At 42.1% G+C, this 21,339-nt stretch overlaps 1 protein-coding gene across 3 annotated transcripts in view; it reads right to left on the bottom strand.

Annotated features, from left to right (window-relative positions):
• Positions 1-20,901, bottom strand: part of IMPA2 (inositol monophosphatase 2) — a 74,943-nt gene extending 54,042 nt beyond the window's left edge. For 2 of the 3 annotated variants that reach the window (XM_075826440.1, XM_075826441.1), the window contains exons 1-2: positions 20,401-20,900; positions 16,074-16,207 (exon numbers count right to left, since the gene is read on the bottom strand). In XM_075826440.1, the coding sequence (XP_075682555.1) occupies positions 16,074-16,207; positions 20,401-20,607 (341 nt within the window). In that variant the 5' untranslated portion in view covers positions 20,608-20,900. Of the gene's footprint in view, positions 1-16,073; positions 16,208-20,400 lie in introns of all 3 variants that reach the window. The other variant, XM_075826442.1, reaches the window with a different exon arrangement.
• Positions 20,902-21,339: the final 438 nt, after the last annotated feature.

The following is a 21,339-nucleotide window of genomic DNA, read 5'->3' as shown; positions in this document are numbered from 1 at the left end:
CAAAAATTTCTACCTCATGGGTCATGAAGCTTGGTACCCTTGATATTAATGAGGGGAATGTGAGAAGGAGATCAATCCTAGTCCAGGAATCACGTACCTTAGATAAATAAGTATACTCCCTCCGCCCGGTTATCGATCCTCCACATATCGACCATATGAGTTGACTCCATAAAAATCCTCATAAACCCATCCTTGCACCCCCCTGCTGACATTTAGCACCCGACTAATCTAATACACAACTTATAACTATTGAAGTCTCCCTCCATCAATTTATACGGAGCGTTATCCATATTTATCCAATCTGCTAACTTCAACAAAAATATTTGAGTTACCTTAGAATCATTTGGAGCATATAGGTTATAAATCATCATTTCCTTAACCCCTTAAGGACGCAGCCTAGTTTTGGCCTTAAGGCTCAGAGCCCATTTTTCAAATCTGACATATTTTACTTTATGTGGTAATAACGTCGGAATGCTTAAACCTACCCAAGCGATTCTGAGATTGTTTTCTCGTGACACATTGGGCTTCATGTTCGTGGTAAAATTTGGTCGATATATTCAGTGTTTATTGGTGAAAAATTGCAAAATGTAGAGAAAATTTTGAAAAAATTGAATTTTTCAGAATTTAAATGCATCTGCTTGTAAAACAGACGGTTATACCACCCAAAATAGTTACTAGTTCACATTTCCCATATGTCTACTTTAGATTGGCATCGTTTTTTGAACATTCTTTTATTTTTCTTGGACGTTACAAGGCTTAGAACATAAACAGCAATTTCTCATATTTTTAAGAAAATTTCAAAAGCCTTTTTTTTAAGGTACCTCTTGAGTTCTGAAGTGGCTTTGTGGGGCCTATGTATTAGAAACCCTGATAAAACACCCCATTTTAAAAACTAGACCCCTCAAAGTATTCAAAACAGCAGTTAGAAAGTTTTTTAACCCTTCAGGCATTTCACAGGAATTAAAGCAAAGTGGAGGTGAAATTTGCAAATTTCATTTTTCTTGCTGAATTTCAATTTTATTCATTTTTTTTTCTGTAACACAGAAGGTTTTACCAGAGAAACACAACTAAATATGTATTGTCCAGATTCTGCAGTTTTTAGAAATGTCCCACATGTGGCCCTACTGCGCTCGTGGACTAAAACACAAGCCCTAGAAGCAAAGAAGCACCTAGTGCATTTTGAGTCCTCTTTTTTATTAGAATATATTTTAGGCAGCATGCCAGGTTTGAAGAGGTGTTGAGGTGTCAAAACAGTAGGAATCCCCCAATAGTGACCCCATTTTGGAAACTACACCCCTCAAGGAATTCATTTAGGGTTGTTGTTACCATTTTGACCGCACAGTTTTTTCACAGCACGTATTTGAATTGGGCTCTGAAATGAAAAAAATGTCATTTTTTCCAATAAAATGTCATTTGTGATCAAAATTTCTTATTTTCACAGGGAACAAAATACCCCATTTTGTTGCCCAATTTGTCCTTAGTGTGGCAATACCCCATTTGTGGTGATAAACTGCCGTTTGGGCCCATGGGAGGGCTCAGAAGGAAAGGAGCACTATATGTTTGTTGGAGTCCAGATTTTGTTGGATTGGTTTTCGGGTGCCATGTCGCATTTGCAGAGCCTCAGAGGTATCAAAGCAATGGAAACCCGCCAGAAGTGACCCCATTTTGGAAACTACACCCCTCAAGGAATTCATTTATGGGTAATGTGACCATTTAGACTCCATAGTTTCTTCACAGAACTTATTTGAATTGGGCTGGGAATTAAAAAAATATATATTTTTTCCAATAATATGTAATTTTAGCTCAAAAATTCTTATTTTCACAAGAAATAAAATACTCCATTTTGTTGCCCAATTTGTCCCGAGTGCAGCAATACCCCATTTGTGGTGATAAACTGCCGTTTGGGCCCATGGGAGGGCTCAGAAGGAAAGGAGCGCTGTGTGTTCTTTGGAGTACAGATTTTGCTGGATTGGTTTTCGGGTGCCATGTCGCATTTGCAGAGCCCCAGAGCTATCAAAGCAATAGAAACCCACCACAAATGACACCATTTTGGAAACTACACCCCTCAAGGAATTCATTTATGGGTGTTGTGACCATTTTGACCCCATAGTTTTTTCACAGAACTTATTTGAATTGGGCTGGGAATGAAAACAAAATTATTTTTTTCAAATAATATGTAGTTTTGGCTGAAAATTTCTTATTTTCACAAAGAAACAAAATACCCCATTCTGTTGCGCAATTTGTTCTGAGTGCCGCAATACCCCATTTGTTGTGATAAACTGCCGTTTGGGCCCATGGGAGGGCTCAGAAGGAAAGGACCACCATTTGGCCTACTGGGGATTTTCTAGTGCGAAGTCATGTATGCAGAAGCCCCTGAGGTACCAGTACAGTTGAAACCCGCAAGAAGTGACCCCGTTTTAAAAACTACACCCTTAAGGCATTCATCTAGAGGTGTAGTGAGCATTTTGACCGGAGACCTACACCCCATAAACTGTAATGTGGGTTCTCCCGGGTATGGCAATACCCTACATGTGGCTGTTATCAGCTGCCTGGGCACACAGCAGGGCTCAGAGGGGAAAGACGAGGGGGGATAAGCTGTGCGGAGTGCATCAGGGTAAGTAAAATTGGGGTAAATTATAAACCTAGGGATGTATGATAAATTTTAAAACACTTTCATACAGAGCTCTGGTTATTCGGGACACGTGTCACATTGATATATTGTGTCATCCCTTATCGCCCTCTTATAGCAGACTTTGCACCTCTTTTGACTTTTTCCCTTCTTGCCAGTTTGGGGAACTTCTCCTGGAAAGTGTTGCCCTGGTACGATGCGTGTGGGCTCGCTTCCAGAAGTACTGGGTGCCCCCCCTTCTTGGTCCCTAAAGATTAGGTTCTTGATAATCACCTCTTGAAATTCCAGGAAAGTTCCCGTCTGGCCTGCACATCGACGTAGCATGTACGCATTGTACAATGCCATCTGTATGATGTGCCCGGCCAGCTTCTTATACCACACCGCATGGCGCTGTAGGGCTTCAGGGCTTGATCTTACAAGTCCACACCTCCCATGTACCTATTGTAGTCCAGGATGCAGTCTGGTTTGGGGGTGGCCTTTCCTTCATATATCCTAAACCTGTAGGTATACCCTGATGCACTCTCGCAGCTTATACATCTTCACGCCATACCTTGCCCTCTTACCCGGCAGGTACTCGCGGAATTGAACCCTCCCTTTAAAATGTACCAGGGACTCATCAATAGAAATACACTTCTCTGGGGTGTATGCTTGGGAAAACCGGGCACTGGAACGGTCTAATAGGGGTCTCCGTTTATACAAACGGTCAAAACTGGGGTCATCTCGGGGTGGGCACGGCTTATTATTAGTATAATGTAAGAAGCGAAGTATTGCCTCATTTATTTATTTTTTTAGGTTCCAGTTCAGTTCTGAAGTTGCTTTGAGGGGCCCATATATTAGAAACCCCTATCAAATACCCCATTTTAGAAACTAAACCCCTCAAAGTATTCACAACAGCATTTAGAAAGTTTATGAACCCTTTAGGTGTTTCACAAAAATTTAGAGCAAAGTAGAGGTGAAATTTACATTTTTTTTTTGTCAGAAAATCCTCTTTATACCATTTTTTTTATAACACAAAAGGATTTATCAGTGAAACGCAACTCAATACGTATTGCCCAGATTCTGCAGTTTAGAGAAATATCCCATATGTTGCCCTCGGGCGGTAATGGACTGAAGCACCGGCCTCCGAAGCAAAGGCGCACCTAGTGGATTTTGAGCCCTCCTTTTTATTAGGCACCATGTCCGGTTTGAAGAGGTCTTGTGGTGCCAAAACATTGGGAACCCCCCAAAAGTGACCCCAATTTGGAAACTAGACCCCTTGAGGAATCCATTGTAGTTTTCTTGGGGTGCATGCGGCTTTTTGATCAGTTTTTATTCTATTTTTAGGTGGCGTGGTGACTAAAAAACAGCAATTGTACGATTGGTTTTTTTTTCGTTTTTTTTTACAGCGTTCACCATGCGCCATAAATGACATATTCACTTTATTCTGCGTGGCGATACGATTACGGCGATACCAGATGTTTATAGTTTTTTTTTATGTCTTATGGCGTTTGCACAATAAAATACGTTTTGTAAACAATAATTCACTTTTTGTGTTACCTTATTCTAAGAGCCAGAACGTTTTTATTTTTCAATCAATAAAGCCGTGCGAGGACTTATTTTTTGCGTAACGAACTGTAGTTTCAATCAGTACCATTTTTAGGTACATGCGACTTTTTGATCTCTTTTTATTCCATTTTTTGGGAGGTGAAGTGACCAAAGAATTGTGATTGTGGTTCGGTTTATTATTATTTTATTTTACGGCGTTCACCGTGCGGGATAAATAATGAAATAATTTTGTAGTTCAGGCCGTTACGGACGCGGCGATACCAATTATGTATAGTTTATTTGTTTGTTTATATATTTTTATTAATAATAAAGGACTGATAAGGGAAAAAGGGGGATTTTTACTTTTATTACTTTTAAATCTTTTATTTTCTTATTTTTACACATCTTTTTTTAACTTTTTTTTTTACTTTATTACTTTGTCCCACTAGGGGACTTGAGGGCAGGAGGCCCTGATCGCTATTCTAATACACTGCACTACATGCGTAGTGCAGTGTATTAGAACTGTCAGCTACTCACTGACAGCAAGCATAGTGGGTCCTGACGTTGTCAGGACCCACTAGGCTTCCGTCTATGGCATAGCCGGACGCCATTGTTTGGTGTCCGGTTGCCATAGTCACCATCGCCGGCCGCTATCGCGTAGCAGGCCGGCGATGGCAGCTTAACCCCTAAAAAGCCGCGATCTCTATAGAACGCGGCTTTTAAGGGGTTAATCAGCGGGGACACAGCGATCGGTCCCCGCTGTAGGAGCTGTGACAGCTGCTGAACAAGACAGCAGCGTCACAGCTCCTGTATGTGTCGGGAGGACGGCCGAAACGGCCGTTACTCCCGAGACGTACTATTACGGCATGGAGCGCGAACGATACAGCTGCTATGACATAATAGTACGTCAAGGAGCGGGAAGGGGTTAATCCAATACCTGATCAAGCTACGCATCGATCTTCCCTCTTCCAAAAATTCGGTAGGGATTATCTCAGCATTTAAATTTTTATTAAATGGCATAGCCACGCCAGTTTTACGTTGAATTGTCCCTTTTCCTCTTACCTGTCCAACTCGGCCTTTCCTTAATTTTTGAATCTCTTTCTGAGAGAGGTCTCCTGAAGTAAGGCTAAGTGTGTTCAGCCTCTTCAGATGCTTCAATATTTTTTCTCTTTTTATCGGGGCAACCATTCCTCTTACGTTCCATGAGACAAAGTTCATGTTAGTCATTGGTTCTCACAGAGAGAGAGAGATTAAACATAAGGGTTCTGCACGGACCCTCTCCCTCCTTCCCACCCCCCCCTCATCCCATATCAACTTCCTTTCTTCCCCGACAGCAATTACTATTCCAATTGCTCTCCAGTGACCCTACATTAGCTGTAATAAGTATTTATTATTTATTTATGGGTTTTTTGTACAGTCCCGAACACATTGGTGAAATTCTCCTTTTCGTACTAGTTTCCAAAGAGTAGTCGGGGAATATTAGTAGTTTTTTTTATCTTCCCAGAGAAGCTCTTTCTTGTCTCTATATTATTTGTTTAACAATCTCAAGTTTGTCCAGGAAATCCTCAATTTTTGCAACAACCACTCTGGGTCTTTTACCTTCCTCCTCTGGCTTTGTTGGGCCAAGTCTATGGGCTCTTTCAAATTTAACTGTTCTTGAGCCCTGATAACTTAGGTATCTCTTTAGAGACCATCTCTCTTAGGGCTGTATTAGAACCCCTTTCTGGGATGCCCACTATCCGGATATTATTTTGTCTAGACCTATTTTCCAAGTCATTGACTTTATCCTTGATTGACCTTTTTCCTTTTACATAGCCTGCAATTGGCAGTGTAAACTCTCCAACTCATCCTAAATAGTTGACGCTTTTTGCTCTAGACATTCCACCTCTCGTTGTTCTTCTATATCTTGGCTGACTTTTGTAAAGGCCTTTTGGACCACTCTATCTATAATATCATCCATCATTGCCAATATTTCTCTTACCACAGCTTGTGCTATTTATTTTTTTTTGCATCGGTAAGCTTTCCACTGTGGCTCCTCCCATCGATTGTCTAGATGTAGAAGTCATATTTATACCTCTCACCCCCCCCCCTTCTCCGGGGTGCTTTTAGCAGAGTCCGCTATATGTGGTTCCGCTGTATTTCTCGGACTCTCTGCAAGTTAACTTTAGGCATTTTTATTATTTTCCCCTTTTTCTTAACCAGTTAGTGACCGCCAATACGCCTTTTCATGGCGGCCACTAACGGGCCTTACGCCTTTTCACGGTGCTGCATCGGAATAAAGCAGGGAGCTGGTAAATCTCCCTGCTCTGGGAGCTGGTAAATCTCCCTGCTCTGGGAGCAGCCCTGCTCGTACGGACGAGATCAATATCAGTATCGATCTCGCCAGTTTAACCCACTTAGATGCGGTGCTCCTTAGCAAGCGCCACATCTGAGTGGTTTTGGAGCGAGGGGGCTCCCTTTCCTCCCACTGGCATTCTGCGATAAGATCGGTCTAATGAAGTCAAAAAAAAAAAAAAAAGGTCCCCTTACAAAACTCTTTATTATTAAAAAAACTAAAACGAAGTAAAAAAAAAAAAGTTACACATATTTGGTATCGCCGCGTCCGTAATCCCAACTATAAAGTTATTACATTATTTAACCTACACGGTGAACGCCGTTGAAAATAAAATAAAAAACAATGCAAAAATTGATGTTTTCGGTGAATCCTGCCTTAAAAAAAATGTGATAAAAAGTCATCAAAACGTCGCATCTACTCCAAAATTATACCAATAAAAACTAGAAGTCGTCCTGCAAAGAAAAAAGCCCTCATACAACTGCATCGGTGGAAAAATAAAAAGTAAAAAAGTTATGGCTCTTGAAATATGGAGACAAAAACAAATAATTTTGAAACAAAATGTTTTTACTGTGTAAAAGTAGTAAAACATACAAAATCTATATAAATTTGGTATCATTGTAATCATAACAACCCATTGAATAGAGTTTGTTTTATTTATACCACACGGTAAACAGTGTGAATTTAGGACGGAAAAAAGTGTGGCGAAATTGCTGCTTTTTTTTCTATTACCCGCCAAAAAAAAGAAATTGATAAAAGCTAATCAATAAACTCTATGTAGCCCAAAATGGTGCTATTAAAAAAATACAACTTGTCCCGCAAAAAACAAGACCTTTTACAGCTATGTCAATACAAAAATAAATAAGTTATAGCTCTTTGAATGAGACTATGGAAAAATGTAAAAAATAGCTTGGTCATTAAGGCCTAAAATAGGATGGTCACTAAGAGGTTAAGGGAGAAAAAAAAACCTCACCTCTGAACCCTCAAATACAAGCGGAGGCCCCCCTTATTTACTCCAGCTCCACTTTTTTTTTTACCTCCCCCTCCTCTCTACACCTCCCCACCGATTCCTGGTTTATATTTATTCTTTGAACCCGTAGCGCACCCTTTTCTCTAGCCCAGATATAAATAGACAATTTTTCCTTCTTTTCCCTTTTTGTTCTTTTTAAAGACGCTATTACAGGTCTCTACTCCATTAGAGCCTTTTTCCAATGATGAAAATCGCCGGCAGCCACCTTTATATAATAGTGGGATTTGAAAATCTCAGAGCCTCTTTGCATATATATCCTTCTTCCTTATTTATAGACGGCTGTGCTTAAATGTCTAGATAATAAGGAAGTATATGCAGATTTTTATCAGACAGCGATATATAATGGTGTATGCGGTTCCAATATGGTTTCCACGCTTCTTCAGATAATATGGTATGTATGATTTAATTGCATGGACTTCACTTCAAACCAAATAGTGTCGCATGCCGCTCTCATAAGTCACTCCCATTCGAATCAAAGACTCATTATAGTATAATGTTCTCTCATACCGTTTCCAATCTGTCTTACAGCATCTTCTAGAGTCTAACTATGGCGGCGATTTTCATTGCAGAAAAAGAAGCGTTTGGACCAAATGATGCAACAAATTATACAACATGGTCAGATACATAGATGAATTTCCATTTTACATGGTTAGATTTTGGCGTTTATTCACAATGGGCATATACCCTTTTGCTGTATAGGGCTCTCCTTTCTGGTCGTTAGATGTGCCTTTCGAGGTATCGCTCCATCTTATCCTCCAATATGGAGGTGAGAAGGAGACGGCTCACAGTGTTTCCAGGCGACATCCAGCAGGCTGCTGCTTCTCCCCCTGTAGATAACACGTTCTATTCCCATGGAGAGGACGCCACTACCAGGTAAGAGGTGTGCACGGGTGCCAGAGGTCCTCGGCGCCAAGGCCAGACCGTTTCGCTAAATCCTCACTACGGGCGTGAGGGCTGCATCCCTGCCACCATCTCAGGAAGTCCGTCAGCCACACGTAAAGTATGGGAGTATCCTTCTCAGCACATCACAAGCCGTGTGTGCTGCACCATCGGGCGCCGCCCCCGGAAGTAAGTTTACAATTTATTAATACAATTCTGGGAGGAATAACAAAGGAACAACACAACTTAGCTTTAAATAAAAGATGTTCCAGAATGGTAATTTCATGTGTAATACAAGCCTTTACTAAAGCAGACACACGTCAGGAGAATGGACAGGTTATTTTTAAGAAACCTAGTTCATGGCATAATTTTCACATCAGAAAAAGGTAAAAGCTGATAAAAATACAACATATAACTATTCTTTACTTCTTAAATTTTCACGTACAGGCGATTTGATGTGATAGAGCCTTTTTGTTGCTGAATATACAGAAAGCTGCTGACCTATTTTTGTGTAATCATGGCAAGTAGAAAATTCACAGTTATACTCAGACATGCTATTCAATTAGGTTTACCCTTTAAAGAGTTCTAGAGTATAGTGGTTAAAAGGAAATGTATCCTACAGGCCCTGTTCACATGAGATATTTTGTTTTGGGGAAAGCTTCCAACAGGCTAAACTTGTCCAAAATACTCAATTGTCAGATGGAGGCCAAAAGTGTCCTTTTGGCCTTCTTCTGGAAGCTATTATGTCTGTATACCACATAAAAAAAAAAAAGGAAGAGCGTAGTAGAGACTTCCATTCCATGGAGTACAGTAAAAAAAAACAAAAAAAACATGGCAGCTTATGGGTAACAGATGCCACTGTATACCATGTGTTGCAGGCATATGTTAAACAGCCATCATTAAATAATTGAAGCACTCGGTTAAACAGATGAATGCCATAATGGCTTACGTGTGACTGTTAGGTATCCGTTACAGTCTTTGTTTAATGCATACGTTAGATTTTTTTTTTTGGGCATATACATTAAAACGGAGACAAAAAACACGCCATGTGAACATAGCCTTAAAGCCTATGTAAACCTTTAAAGGCAATTTTTTTTTTCAACAAATGCTTTATTTTGAACAAAGTTTTAAAATGTGTTTTATTTAAAAAAAATAAAATGTTGTACTTTGAGAGATACAGTTTCTTTGTATCCTGGATACACAGAAGCTGTATCTTGCGGTCAAAGCTGAATCAAATCAGGTCAGCGGGACTGACTACTTCTGTAAGCGCCAGCAGGATGCTATTATCGATCACATCTAAGTTCATGAACTTAGAGTGATCGATAATAGCTGGATCTGACCAGTGTTCACCGAACCAGTCAGTCCTGCAGACCTGGTTGATTCAGCTTTGACCGCAAGACACAGTATCTATGTATCCAGGATACATGAAAACCATCTTAAAAAGTAAATTTTTTTTTAATAAGACCAAATTCAAAGCTTGTTCAAAATACAATAAAAAGTAACATGAATTTATAACCAAAAAATAAAATAAAAACTGCCTTAAAAAGTTTATATAGCCTTTAAAAGGCGCCTTCTCAAAATCATAAATCAATCACCTATCAACTGGATTGGTGATCCATTTTCTGATCGCGAGGGGCCCACTGCTTGGACCCCCACCGATTGTGAGAACCCCAGATCCTCCTCACTGCATCCCCAACAGTAAGAAGGTGCTTGAATGGAGTGGTGGTTGAGCATGCGCCCGCAGCTCTATTCAGTCTATGAAAATGACGGAAACAGTCAAGTGCTATACTAGGCCGTTTCCATTATTCCCATAGACATTAAACGGAGCGGTAGTGCACATGCTCAACCGCCGCTCCATTCGATGTCCTCCTCACTGAGGTATGTGGGGGGGATTGGGACCCCCATTCTGATGATCGGTGGGGCCCCCAGAAGCCAGTAGATTATAATCTATACTGTGGATAAGTGAAGATTTAGTATTATGGGAATACCCCTTTAAAAGGGACCAAAAACTGCATTGCAATAATATATTTATGTGAAAAGAAGTAACTTACTAATGTACTTTAATTTAAAAATCTGTACTAAATCGTGCAGTTCAAACCTCGTGAATTGTTCCCGGAAGTCCTGGAGCTTTTCTAATAATGAGGACGTGCCGACATATCCCAACGTGACTGAGGGCTTGCTTCCTGTGCTGTTCGTGTCGGCGTGTTATCACTTTTTATCGCTTGGGTCCCTGAGCAGAGCATCAGCTAGCGTCCGAAGTAGGAACAATAGACCCCCAAAAAAATGGGACTGTCAAAAAATGGAAGATGCTCTATCTTCGGTCGTTCTGCCAGCCCCCATAGAAGTCTATGGGGCCGTGTAAAGAACGGCTGTCACTCGGATGTGATCTGACTGATGGCCGAGCTTTCTGCCGCTCGTTCACGCTCTTCTCCTCCTCACAGTGCGAAGTGAATGCGAGGAGGAGGAGGGTATTTTTTGCTCCCTGTAAGAGCAGAATCCCCAATCCCCGGCCACAGCGTTGCCGAAGCTGTGGCCGGGGATTGCGCTCCATGAGAAGTCCCTGACTTCACTGTCTATATATGGACAGTGACAGCAGGGACTTCTCTTGGCCCGGTCCCCTACTCTGAATCCCCGGCGGTGTGGCCGGTGTTTCCGCTCCAGGAGAAGTCCCTGACTCCAAAGCCCATATATGGACAAAGTGACGTCAGGGACTTCTGAAGCGGAATCCCCGGCGCTGTGGCCGGTGTTTCCGCTCCAGGACAAGTCCCTGAATTCACTCTCCATATATGGGAATTGAAGTCAGGGACTTCTCCTGGAACGATCCCCTGCAGTGGCGCTATCTACAGGAAGGTAAGGGGTGCCATCTATGGGGGGGTGCTATGTAAAAGGGGGCTGTGTGGCATTACCCACCGGGGGGGGGGGGGGCGTGTGGCATTACCCACCGGGGGGGGGCCGGGTGGCATTACCCACGGGGGAGGGGCCGTGTGGCATTACCCACCGGGGAGGGGCCGTGTGGCATTACCCACCGGGGGGGGCGTGTGGCATTACCTACCGGGGGGGGCGTGTGGCATTACCTACCGGGGGCCATGGCAGTATGTACAGAGGGCAGTGTGTGGCATTATCTACAGAGGGAAGCGTGTGGCAAAAAATTTACAAATGGAATTCATCCGTTTTTAAAACTGACCGGGAAAAAAAACAGATGCAAAACGGGTCAAAATCGTCCGTTAACGGAATCACGGCCCAGAACAGAATGGATGCAAAACGGCAGAGAAAAACGGACCAAAACGCCCGTTTTCATCGGCCGACACTCGGACCCTGTCGTGTGAATAGAGCCTAAATGAAAGCACTTTTTTACTGCTCGAGGCCTAGATAAAGTAAGATAGTAACACTGTACACACAGATAAGAGACTGTATGCATCTCTCTTTTCACTCCCTTATCTCCGGGGAGTGGCTGTACAGTACTCAATCACTTTCTGTAATAATCTATGATATTTCTCTGTCATTTTATTTCCACTTCATCTGCCATAAAGTGCATACACTCTGCTGTACTGTCTTTACAGTCATCACTTGAAGAAAGTATGTGTCTCCAATATGGCTGCTCTCAAGGGAAGTTTAAAATAAAAATAGCTACAATGTTTAAAAAAACAAAACCAGAACAAATACATTAATGGGAACACAATTATTTTAAAAGTAGCGCACATCTGATAAACTTTGTAACATTTTTAATGTAAATAAATTCTATATACACAGTACCAGTCAAAAGTGTGGACACCTTTTCATTCCATGGTTTTTCTTTTTTTTTCTACATTGTATATTCATTTAAAAGATAATAAAAACTATGAAGAAACGCATATGGATTCAATAGCATATATTGAGAAGAAAAGAGTCCAAAAGCTACATATAGAGTACAAAAACTAATTTTATTACATATAATTTACATGAATAATTGATAAAAAACATGGCGAGGTTTCTAAAAAGAAGAAGTATGCATGTGGGTCACTCTCAAATGGTATATAACCATGGGGACATGAATATAGTTAGATGTAAATGACAGAGGAACATACAAGTGTACAGTGTAATGGTAAATACTTGCAGAAAAAAACCTGCTGTCTGTCAGATTTGTAGCTCACACTGATATATCCATATCATCCCAGAAGGGGAGGGTAGGTCATCCAAGGAAAATAACCCCTTACTCAAATGCACATCTAGCAATTTGAACAGCACCAATGATGTTCGGGGGGAGAACAACATAAGACCTTAGTGTCAAAATTAATGTACCGTACAAAAAATCCCCGAAGAACAAAAAAGTACCATCCAGTCCAAATATAGCTGCACTCTGTATGCAGGGTATACAGGATATGCAGGGCTACTACTCTGGAATCACCAGATAGAGCCAAAGAGAGTACACTCACCCATAGTTAGAAAGGTAAAAGTCGTGATCCACGTACACAGTAGATAGCCACCCCAACGCGCGTTTCGCTGTATCAGCTTCCTCAGCATACAGAGTGCAGCTATATTTGGACTGGATGGTACTTTTTTGTTCTTCAGGGATTTTTTGTACGGTACATTCATTTTGACACTAAGGTCTTATGTTGTTCTCCCCCCAAACATCATTGGTGCTGTTCAAATTGCTAGATGTGCATTTGAGTAAGGGGTTATTTTCCTTGGATGACCTACCCTCCCCTTCTGGGATGATATGGATATATCAGTGTGAGCTACAAATCTGACAGACAGCAGGTTTTTTTCTGCAAGTATTTACCATTACACTGTACACTTGTATGTTCCTCTGTCATTTACATCTAACTATATTCATGTCCCCATTGTTATATACCATTTGAGAGTGACCCACATGCATACTTCTTTTTAGAAACCTCGCCATGTTTTTTATCAATTATTCATGTAAATTATATGTAATAAAATTAGTTTTTGTACTCTATATGTAGCTTTTGGACTCTTTTCTTCTCAATATATGCTATGCTATCAGCGAGTCTGCTATTCTTTGACATTTTGGGGGTGCCGTATACCAATGTTGGTTGTACCCAACCAGTTACCTGTCCCTGTGAGACATTTGTTTATAAGCATATGGATTCAAGCAGTAAACAAAAAAAAAGTGTTAGGGCTTGTCCACACGTAACGGAATTGCTGCAGCATTTCTGATAAAACTAGCAGACATTCCGCTGCGGAAAAGCCGCATCATTTTCAATGTATTTTACTGCAAAATAGAGTGCGGATTTTGGGGTGTTTTTTTTTTTTTTTTTCCAAGTCTGGGAGCAATTTAGTCCACTTTCCGCAGCAGGAATTTACATGCTGCGGAACGAGAAATACGCACTGCAGGTGAATTTCAGGACTGAAATTTTACGCAGCGTGTGGATGACACTTTCCCATTCACACCCACTTTGCTGCTACTGTAATCTGCTGCTATTTTCCATCCGCTCGGGGACTACACTTATCAAACTATCGATATGTCAGAAACAAAATCAAAAGTTTGGATGGGTGGGGGTTCGGGTGCCGAGACCCCCAACGTTGCTAAAACGAAGGTGCAGAAGCGCTCATCTGAGCGGCATGTACCTTGGGCTGTGATTGGCGGTCCCTGTCAAGCTAAAGACGGCTCTCAGACGTTCTATATAAGCAGCCTTCAGCCTGACTATGAGCGCTGATCACAGACGATGGAGCAACGCGCTCAGCTGGGCGCTTCTGCATCTTAGTTTCAGCAACAATGGGGGTCTCAGCACCCGGACTCCCACCAAACCAAACTTTTGATAGGTTTCTATTTACATATCAAAAGTTTGAAAGTATTGTTCCTATTTAAAACGAAATCAGATTATGTTTAATATTTTAGATTCTTCAAAGTAGCCACATTTTGCTTTGATGACAGCTTTGCACACTCTTGGCATTCTCTTAATCAACTTCATGAGGTAGTCACCTGGAATGGTTTGCTAACAGTCTTGAAGGAGATCAGAGGTGCTGAGTCCTTTATTGGCTGCTTTTCCTCCACTCTGCGGTTAAACTCTACCCAAACCATCTTAGTTGGGTTTAGATCTGGCGATTGTGGAGGCCATGTAATCAGACGCAGCACTCCATCACTTTCCTTCTTGGTCAAATAGCCCTTACATAGCCTGGAGGTGTGTTTGGGGGTCATTTTTCTGTTGAAAAACAAAATGATGAGCGCAAATCAGATGGGATGGCATGTCGTTGCAGAATGGTGTGGTAGCCATGCTGATTTTTAATAAAATCACCAACAGTGCCACCAGCAAAGCACCCCCACACCATCTCACCTCCTCCTCCATGTTTCACAGTGGGAAACACACATGTAGAAACCATCTGCTCACTTTTTTGGCATCTCACAAAGACATGGCGGTTGGAACCAAAAATCGAAAATTTTGACTCACGAGACCAAAATAGAAATCTCCACTGGTCTAACGTCCATTCCTTATGTTTCTTGGCCCAAGCAATTCTCTTCTTGTTCTTCTGTAGTGGCTTATTTGCGGAAATTTGACCATAAAGGCCTGATATTTGCGGTATCCTCTGGAACAGTTGATGTTGAAATGTGTCTGGTACTTGATCTCTGTGCAGAAGTTATGAGGGCTCTAATCCTGAGGTGCTGCTAATTTGCGATTTCTGAGGCTGGTAACGCTAATGAACTTATCCTTTGCAGTACAGGTAACTCTTGGTCTTCCTTTCCTGGGGCGGTCCTCATGAGAGCTAGTTTCATCATAGCTTTTAAAGGTTTTTATAACTGCACTTGAGGATACCTTCAAAGTTCTTGACATTTTCCGGATTGACTGACCTTCATGTCTTAAAAGTAACGATGGACTGTCGTTTCCCTTTACTTAGTTGAGTGGTTCTTGCCATAATCTGTATTAGAACATTAGTTGAATAGGGCAAAACTTTATAGAAGTGTGTACCAATCCCACCTCTGAACAACACAACTGATGGTCTCAAATACATTATGAAGGCAAGAAATTCAATAAATTAACTCTTGACAAGGCATAGCTGTTAATTGAAAACCATTCCAGGTGACTACCTCATGAAGCTGATCGAGAGAATGCCAACAATGTGCAAAGCGGTCATCAAAGCAAAAGAGGGCTAGGAACAAAACGAACAAGAAAAAAAGCCATGAGGAAGGACACGGTGAGCATCTGAAACGCGTAGGCACCTCTCTACCTATTTCCAAATACTACACTCGGGATTGATTCTGTTTTAACTATCCCAATAAAATTGGAACCATGTTCTATTTTAAATGATTGCGTTGGATCCTCTACTTTTGTTCGTTTTGTTCCGGTCTTCAACACCGTGAGCCGTCACAGAGATCCAGGCGCAGAGTGCAGAAAACCTGCATCCAAGGTGAGCTGGAGGATCCCTCCCACAGTTCTTTTTGCAAAAGAGGGCTACTTAGAAGAATCTAAAGAATCTAACATAAAAAACGAATTTATGTTTGTTTACCACTTAATTCCATATATGTTCTATTAAAGTTATCATGTCTTCAATAGAAGTCCACAAGATAGAAAAAAAAAAAAGCATGGAATGAAAAGGTGTCCACATTTGACGGATACAAACTACGTGTGTGTGTGTGAGATTAATATATATATATATACATAAATAATAAACACACACACACACAAATATACACACACACACACACACACACACACACACACACACGCAATTTGATAATTTACCTGTGAGAGGGAAACTTTTCCTTTAGAGCAGAAATGATCAGGTCTTCCACAAAATGGTCAGTTTCTGTCACAAGGTCCACCACTGAAGTTTTAGTAGTCACCTTCTTTTCTTCGATCATAGCTTTTCTGACCACCTGCCAGGAAGATGAGTTACTGTAAACAATTGCATTTTAGTTGTATGAAGTCAGAGGAGAAACAAAACAAGCCACAACAAAGAAATAGAGCATTTTTTTGCACGCTGTAACTCGAAGACAGGGCTCCGATAGGTTTCTGCCTCACAACTAATAAACAGGATTAGCACACCAGTGTTTAGTAATGTATTGCTGTAACGCTGCACACACTAGTCATTTGTATTACTAGCGGCATATTTGCCTCGTATTTACGCAGTTAAAAAGATGCTGCGGAAAACTTTACAATATAATCTTACGGGGAAAATATTCTGTAACTCAGGCAAATTTCTCAATTGTTGTGCTGCGGAATATTTTTCCCATTTAATTACATTGTAAAGTTTGCTGCAGCGTATTATTATGCTGCGGATATACGAGGCAAATGCGCCACGTGTGACTGCACCCTTACAAGTTTCAGGGGTTTCAGAGTAGCTGCTAAGGAAATACTTTGCGCCACATTGAAATTTGTGTGCAATACTGGACACATCTCAGTCAGATCAATGATAATCCGCCCTAGGCTAAGGGTATGTGCACACACACTAATTACGTCCGTAATTGACGGACGTATTTCGGCCGCAAGTCCCGGACCGAACACAGTGCAAGGAGCCGGGCTCCTAGCATCATACTTATGTACGATGCTAGGAGTCCCCACCTCGCTGCAGGACAACTGTCCCATACTGTAATCATGTTTTCAATACGGGACAGTCGTCCTGCAGAGAGGCAGGGACTCCTAGCATCGTACATAACTATGATGCTAGGAGCCCGGTTCCCTGCACTGAGTTCGGTCCGGTACTTGCGGCCGAATTACTTCCGTCAATTACGGACGTAAATAGTGTGTGTGCACATACACTAACGGTTACGCACAGTTTCACTACAGACAGATATACTTCTGGATGGACTGGCCCATATGACTAACAATTAAATAAAGAGCTGTGACTTTATCAATCAAATATTATGGCAGACATCATGAACAGGCTGGGTTCACACGGAAATGTTATTGAGAAATGCACCAAATACCTCAAAGATTGCACTAAAGTCATGACGTTTTGTTTTTTTAACCCCCACAATGCACCGTCACACGGATTAGGAACACAATTCTCCATTGTTTTGCATGTAACATCTTTCTGGTGAGGTATTTCATACAGAACAGTAATCGATTGATACAAGAAAGAAATGTGCACAGCTATCTTGAACTGGGGTCTGTAAAAGTGATCAGAAGGCGATTTGAACAATGAGAGTATAGAATTAAGTTTCTGTCGTACGAAAATAGCTTTTCTGACAGGAATTGGAAAATACTGAGAATATGACAATTCTAAAAGGAAAGTAGCTTGGGTCAATGTAATGAAAGTAACTGAAAAGTAAATTGAATATAAATGTGTAAGGTGTAAGGAAGAGATTATCAAGCGGCCATTCAATTACAAAGGTCTACAACACAATCCTTGCGAAATATCAATGCAAAAAGATAGTTACCCAACCTTGAGGAGAAAAGAAAAAAATGAAATGGCCGAGCATCCTAAACCAGCGTCTTTATTAGCTGGAGTCCAGTGTGATCTGCAGTTTCATGGTGACCTTCACTTCATGGAGGACGATTGCTGTTCACATTCAATGCATAACGCTGCCTTGGCAGCAGACACAAGTGTTGCAGAATCATGTACATAGGTCAGGTAGTAACAAACACCTCAAAATCAGACATCATATGCTTCAATGCCAGCAGCCATTAATATGTACAGTTCATTACTATGCACTGGCATTTTTATGGCTTCTCGGAATGCAATTACACCAGCTGTTGTCAAAATACCTCAAGAAACCAAAAAATCCCCATTCACAATATATCACATGAAAAAAAATAGAAAAAAAAAAAAAAGTATAGAACAATGAAATACTTGAAATGATGAAAAACTGTTCACTCTGAAGCCACGAGAAGCTTTTGAATTGTTAATAATGGATCCAGGCTATAAAGGGCTGTCTCATGAAGATAAACCCTGTCCATATGCTCTACTAGGTCATATGGACAACATAGAGGGGAAGCCCCTTCAAAATCATCAGCACGTTTTAGACCATCATTTAGATGAACCTGTATGAATATCATGCCTAATTGTGGAGCTTCAAGTTCAGAGCTCAGTGGGTGTTGCCCTGCTTTCAGTGCTCTGACCCATGTGCCAATGGCTCCTCCCCCTCCTTCATATGATGTGGCTGTAATTTCTGTGAAAGTTTCATACCCAAAGAGTAGGATATTTGTATTAAGAGTTATTTGTCTCTTTAGGTGACAATTTATCCAAAGAATATTTCCACTTAAGTTGACTACTGAATGCCGCTTTCTTTGTCTGTATTTGTTTCAGGTCTTGTTCTATTATTATTAAACTTATCAAAATAAAGGCCTTAAAAAGGACCAGTCAGCTTTCCGGACATGCCTGTTTTAGTAAACACTTAAAAGAACAATGTTGGTGCACCGATTCTTAGAACGGTGCATTGTGCCGTTCTTCTGTTATGCTTCCTTGAAACGTATGAATAAGGCCTCGTGCACACTTCCATCACCGCTTTCACGGCCATTTCTGATGGATCCGTGTGCCCGTTTTAGCGGCCGTGTGTACACCAGTGTGCACTCCGTGTTTCCGTTTCCGAGCGCCGAGAATGGTACTGTCCAGGGTGCTGAAAGAGCATGGTTGTTCAGCGCTAGTCACTGTACAGGGTGCTGAGAGTTAATGGGCTGCACTGATCGGCGGTAACTCTTTCAGCACCCTGGACAGTGACTAGTGCTGAAGAACCATACTCTTTCAGCACCCTGGACAGTACCATGCTCGGCACTCGGAAAATACAATTTTAATGAAATTAAAAATAAAAAAAATAAGTTCATACTTACTTTCCTCCTATTCGGCCTCCAGGGATGATGTTTCATCCTATGTCGCCGCTGCAGCCAATCACAGGCTGTAGTGGCGGTCACGCAAGTCAGGGTGACGTCAGAAGGCCGGCCTCCAGGGATGACGCTTCATCCCACATGAACGCCTCTGCAGCCAATCACAGGCTACAGCGGCTTCTGCAGCCAATCATAGGCTGCCGCGTCATACAGGAAGGTCGGACTCTAGGAAGAAGAGGGACTTGTCACCAAGACAACGACCGGGTACATATGAACTGCTTTTTATTTTATTTTTAATCAGCAGCCTCTTTTCTCTATCAGTGATTGATAGAAAGAAGTGGCTGCCGATTAGTGTAATATTTCTGTAATGTATTTCTGCCCGCCCGGCTGTTGCTAGGCAACGGCTCCGTCATACACGGATGGCACACGGATGCCTTCCGTGTGCCTTCAGTTTTTTTGATGGCCCCATTGACTTGCATGGGCCTCACGGTCACGGAATCTCGGACCAAAGTAGGACATGCTCTACTTTGGTCATAACGGAGTAATGGGACCGTCAAAAAAAACTGAAGTGTGCCGGGCCCCATTGAAATGAATGGGTCAGGGTGCTAGCCGTAAGCAAAACGGCTAGCACCCTGAAGAAAAACACTGAAGTGGGCATGAGGCCTAAGTTGACAACTGGGTGTTACCATTCCCCTTGTCAATAGGTCATCTCTACACCGTCCGACACTATCCAATCAGCGCTGTCAGTGTTTGACAGCCCAATGGGTGACCACGTAATACACAGCTGTGCCAAGTCATAGAGGGGTTCCCCACAGCTCTATAATGTTCATTTGTGCCATAAAATAATAATTTTAGTTCACAGGCGAATTGGGGAGCATAAATAATTTATTGCATAAAAATTACATGTTTTGCATTTTTACTAAAACAAATGGCTTGTCCTCTGAGTAAAAGGGGCGTGGCTTTCCAGCAGAATCACCTGAATACGATACAGAACTGTTCAATAGTTCCCAAATACAGGAGATTGTTGGGAAATATAATGCAGACTGCCATGACAACTCTTACTGGTCTGATCTTTTATTTCTACATTCCCATTGTCTTGGAGATTGGGAATTATTGCGGAGCGCAACCTATAAGACGTTCCTATAGCACTAGTGACATAAGGATGCCTTTTGTAAAGGAGATGTTGCAGAGAATATGTATGGGGAGGCTCTTGGGAGACATTTTGGTGTAGACCATGCTCACATATACATGAAGTGATAACCGGCTGAAATGATGGTTTCAGCTGTCAGCCATATGTAGCGCTCACCTGTCTGGCCCTGAGGGCGAGCTCTACTGCGATGTCCATGCACTCCTTCCATGGGTCTTCGGCAGCTTGCCGCCCCTCAGAGCACCTCTCCTCCTCCCCAGCATCTGCACACCGTGCCGCGCTCCTATCATTCCCCGCCTCCTGCAGCCGGTGCTGATCCCCGGCTGCACCGTGCTGCTTGTTCCAGGATCCTTCACACGGCTTCATGTCTCCCTTCTTGAGGGTAACCGCGCTGAGCACTATCGTGTAATGGCAGCCAGTACAGCACTGCTCTATTACAAGGAGCTCGCTTGTCTACGCGCCCAGCAGACACTGCACATCCAACGGCGGTGTATGACTTGAGCAGCCGCTATCATGGGACAAAACCTCGGCGTTATCCCCTAGTATAAGACTCTCCTCCCCCTCCTAGATGTCTGCACTTCTCATCCTCATCAGCAGCGCTCCCCCTCAACGCTTGTGTTATTATTGCTCTAATCCTCCTCCTCCTCCTGTGTGCCCGGCCCCTGTACCGCCCTCCCTGTGCTGTCCTATAGCAGCGCTCCCGAGCTTGCCAACCTCTCTCACAGTGTCACGGATTGGTCATCTGACAGCAGGTACAAAGACTACTAGTTATCCACAGCAACCAATCAAACGCCAGCTTTTATTTTTCCAGTTCAGGTTAGAAAGGTAAAGGTGGGATCTGATTTGTTGCTATGATAACTGCAAAACCTTTTTTTTTTGCCTGCTGATATCCTGAGGTCCCAAGACTTCAGATGTTCTGTGAATGTCAAAGTGAGAGATATACTAAGGGTCCTATTACACGGCTTGACGTGAGCTGTGTAAACGAGCGCCGATCAACGAGACAGCTCATTGATCGTCACTTTTTTTTCCTTTCACAAGGAGCTATGTATGTGGACGAGCGCTCGTTACTACGATTGCTCGTCCCCATACATTTGTATC

The sequence above is a fragment of the Rhinoderma darwinii genome, chromosome 5 (genome assembly GCF_050947455.1).
Source record: "Rhinoderma darwinii isolate aRhiDar2 chromosome 5, aRhiDar2.hap1, whole genome shotgun sequence".
Taxonomy (NCBI): Eukaryota; Metazoa; Chordata; class Amphibia; order Anura; family Rhinodermatidae; genus Rhinoderma; species Rhinoderma darwinii.
This window is presented reverse-complemented; position numbering and strand designations above follow the sequence as displayed.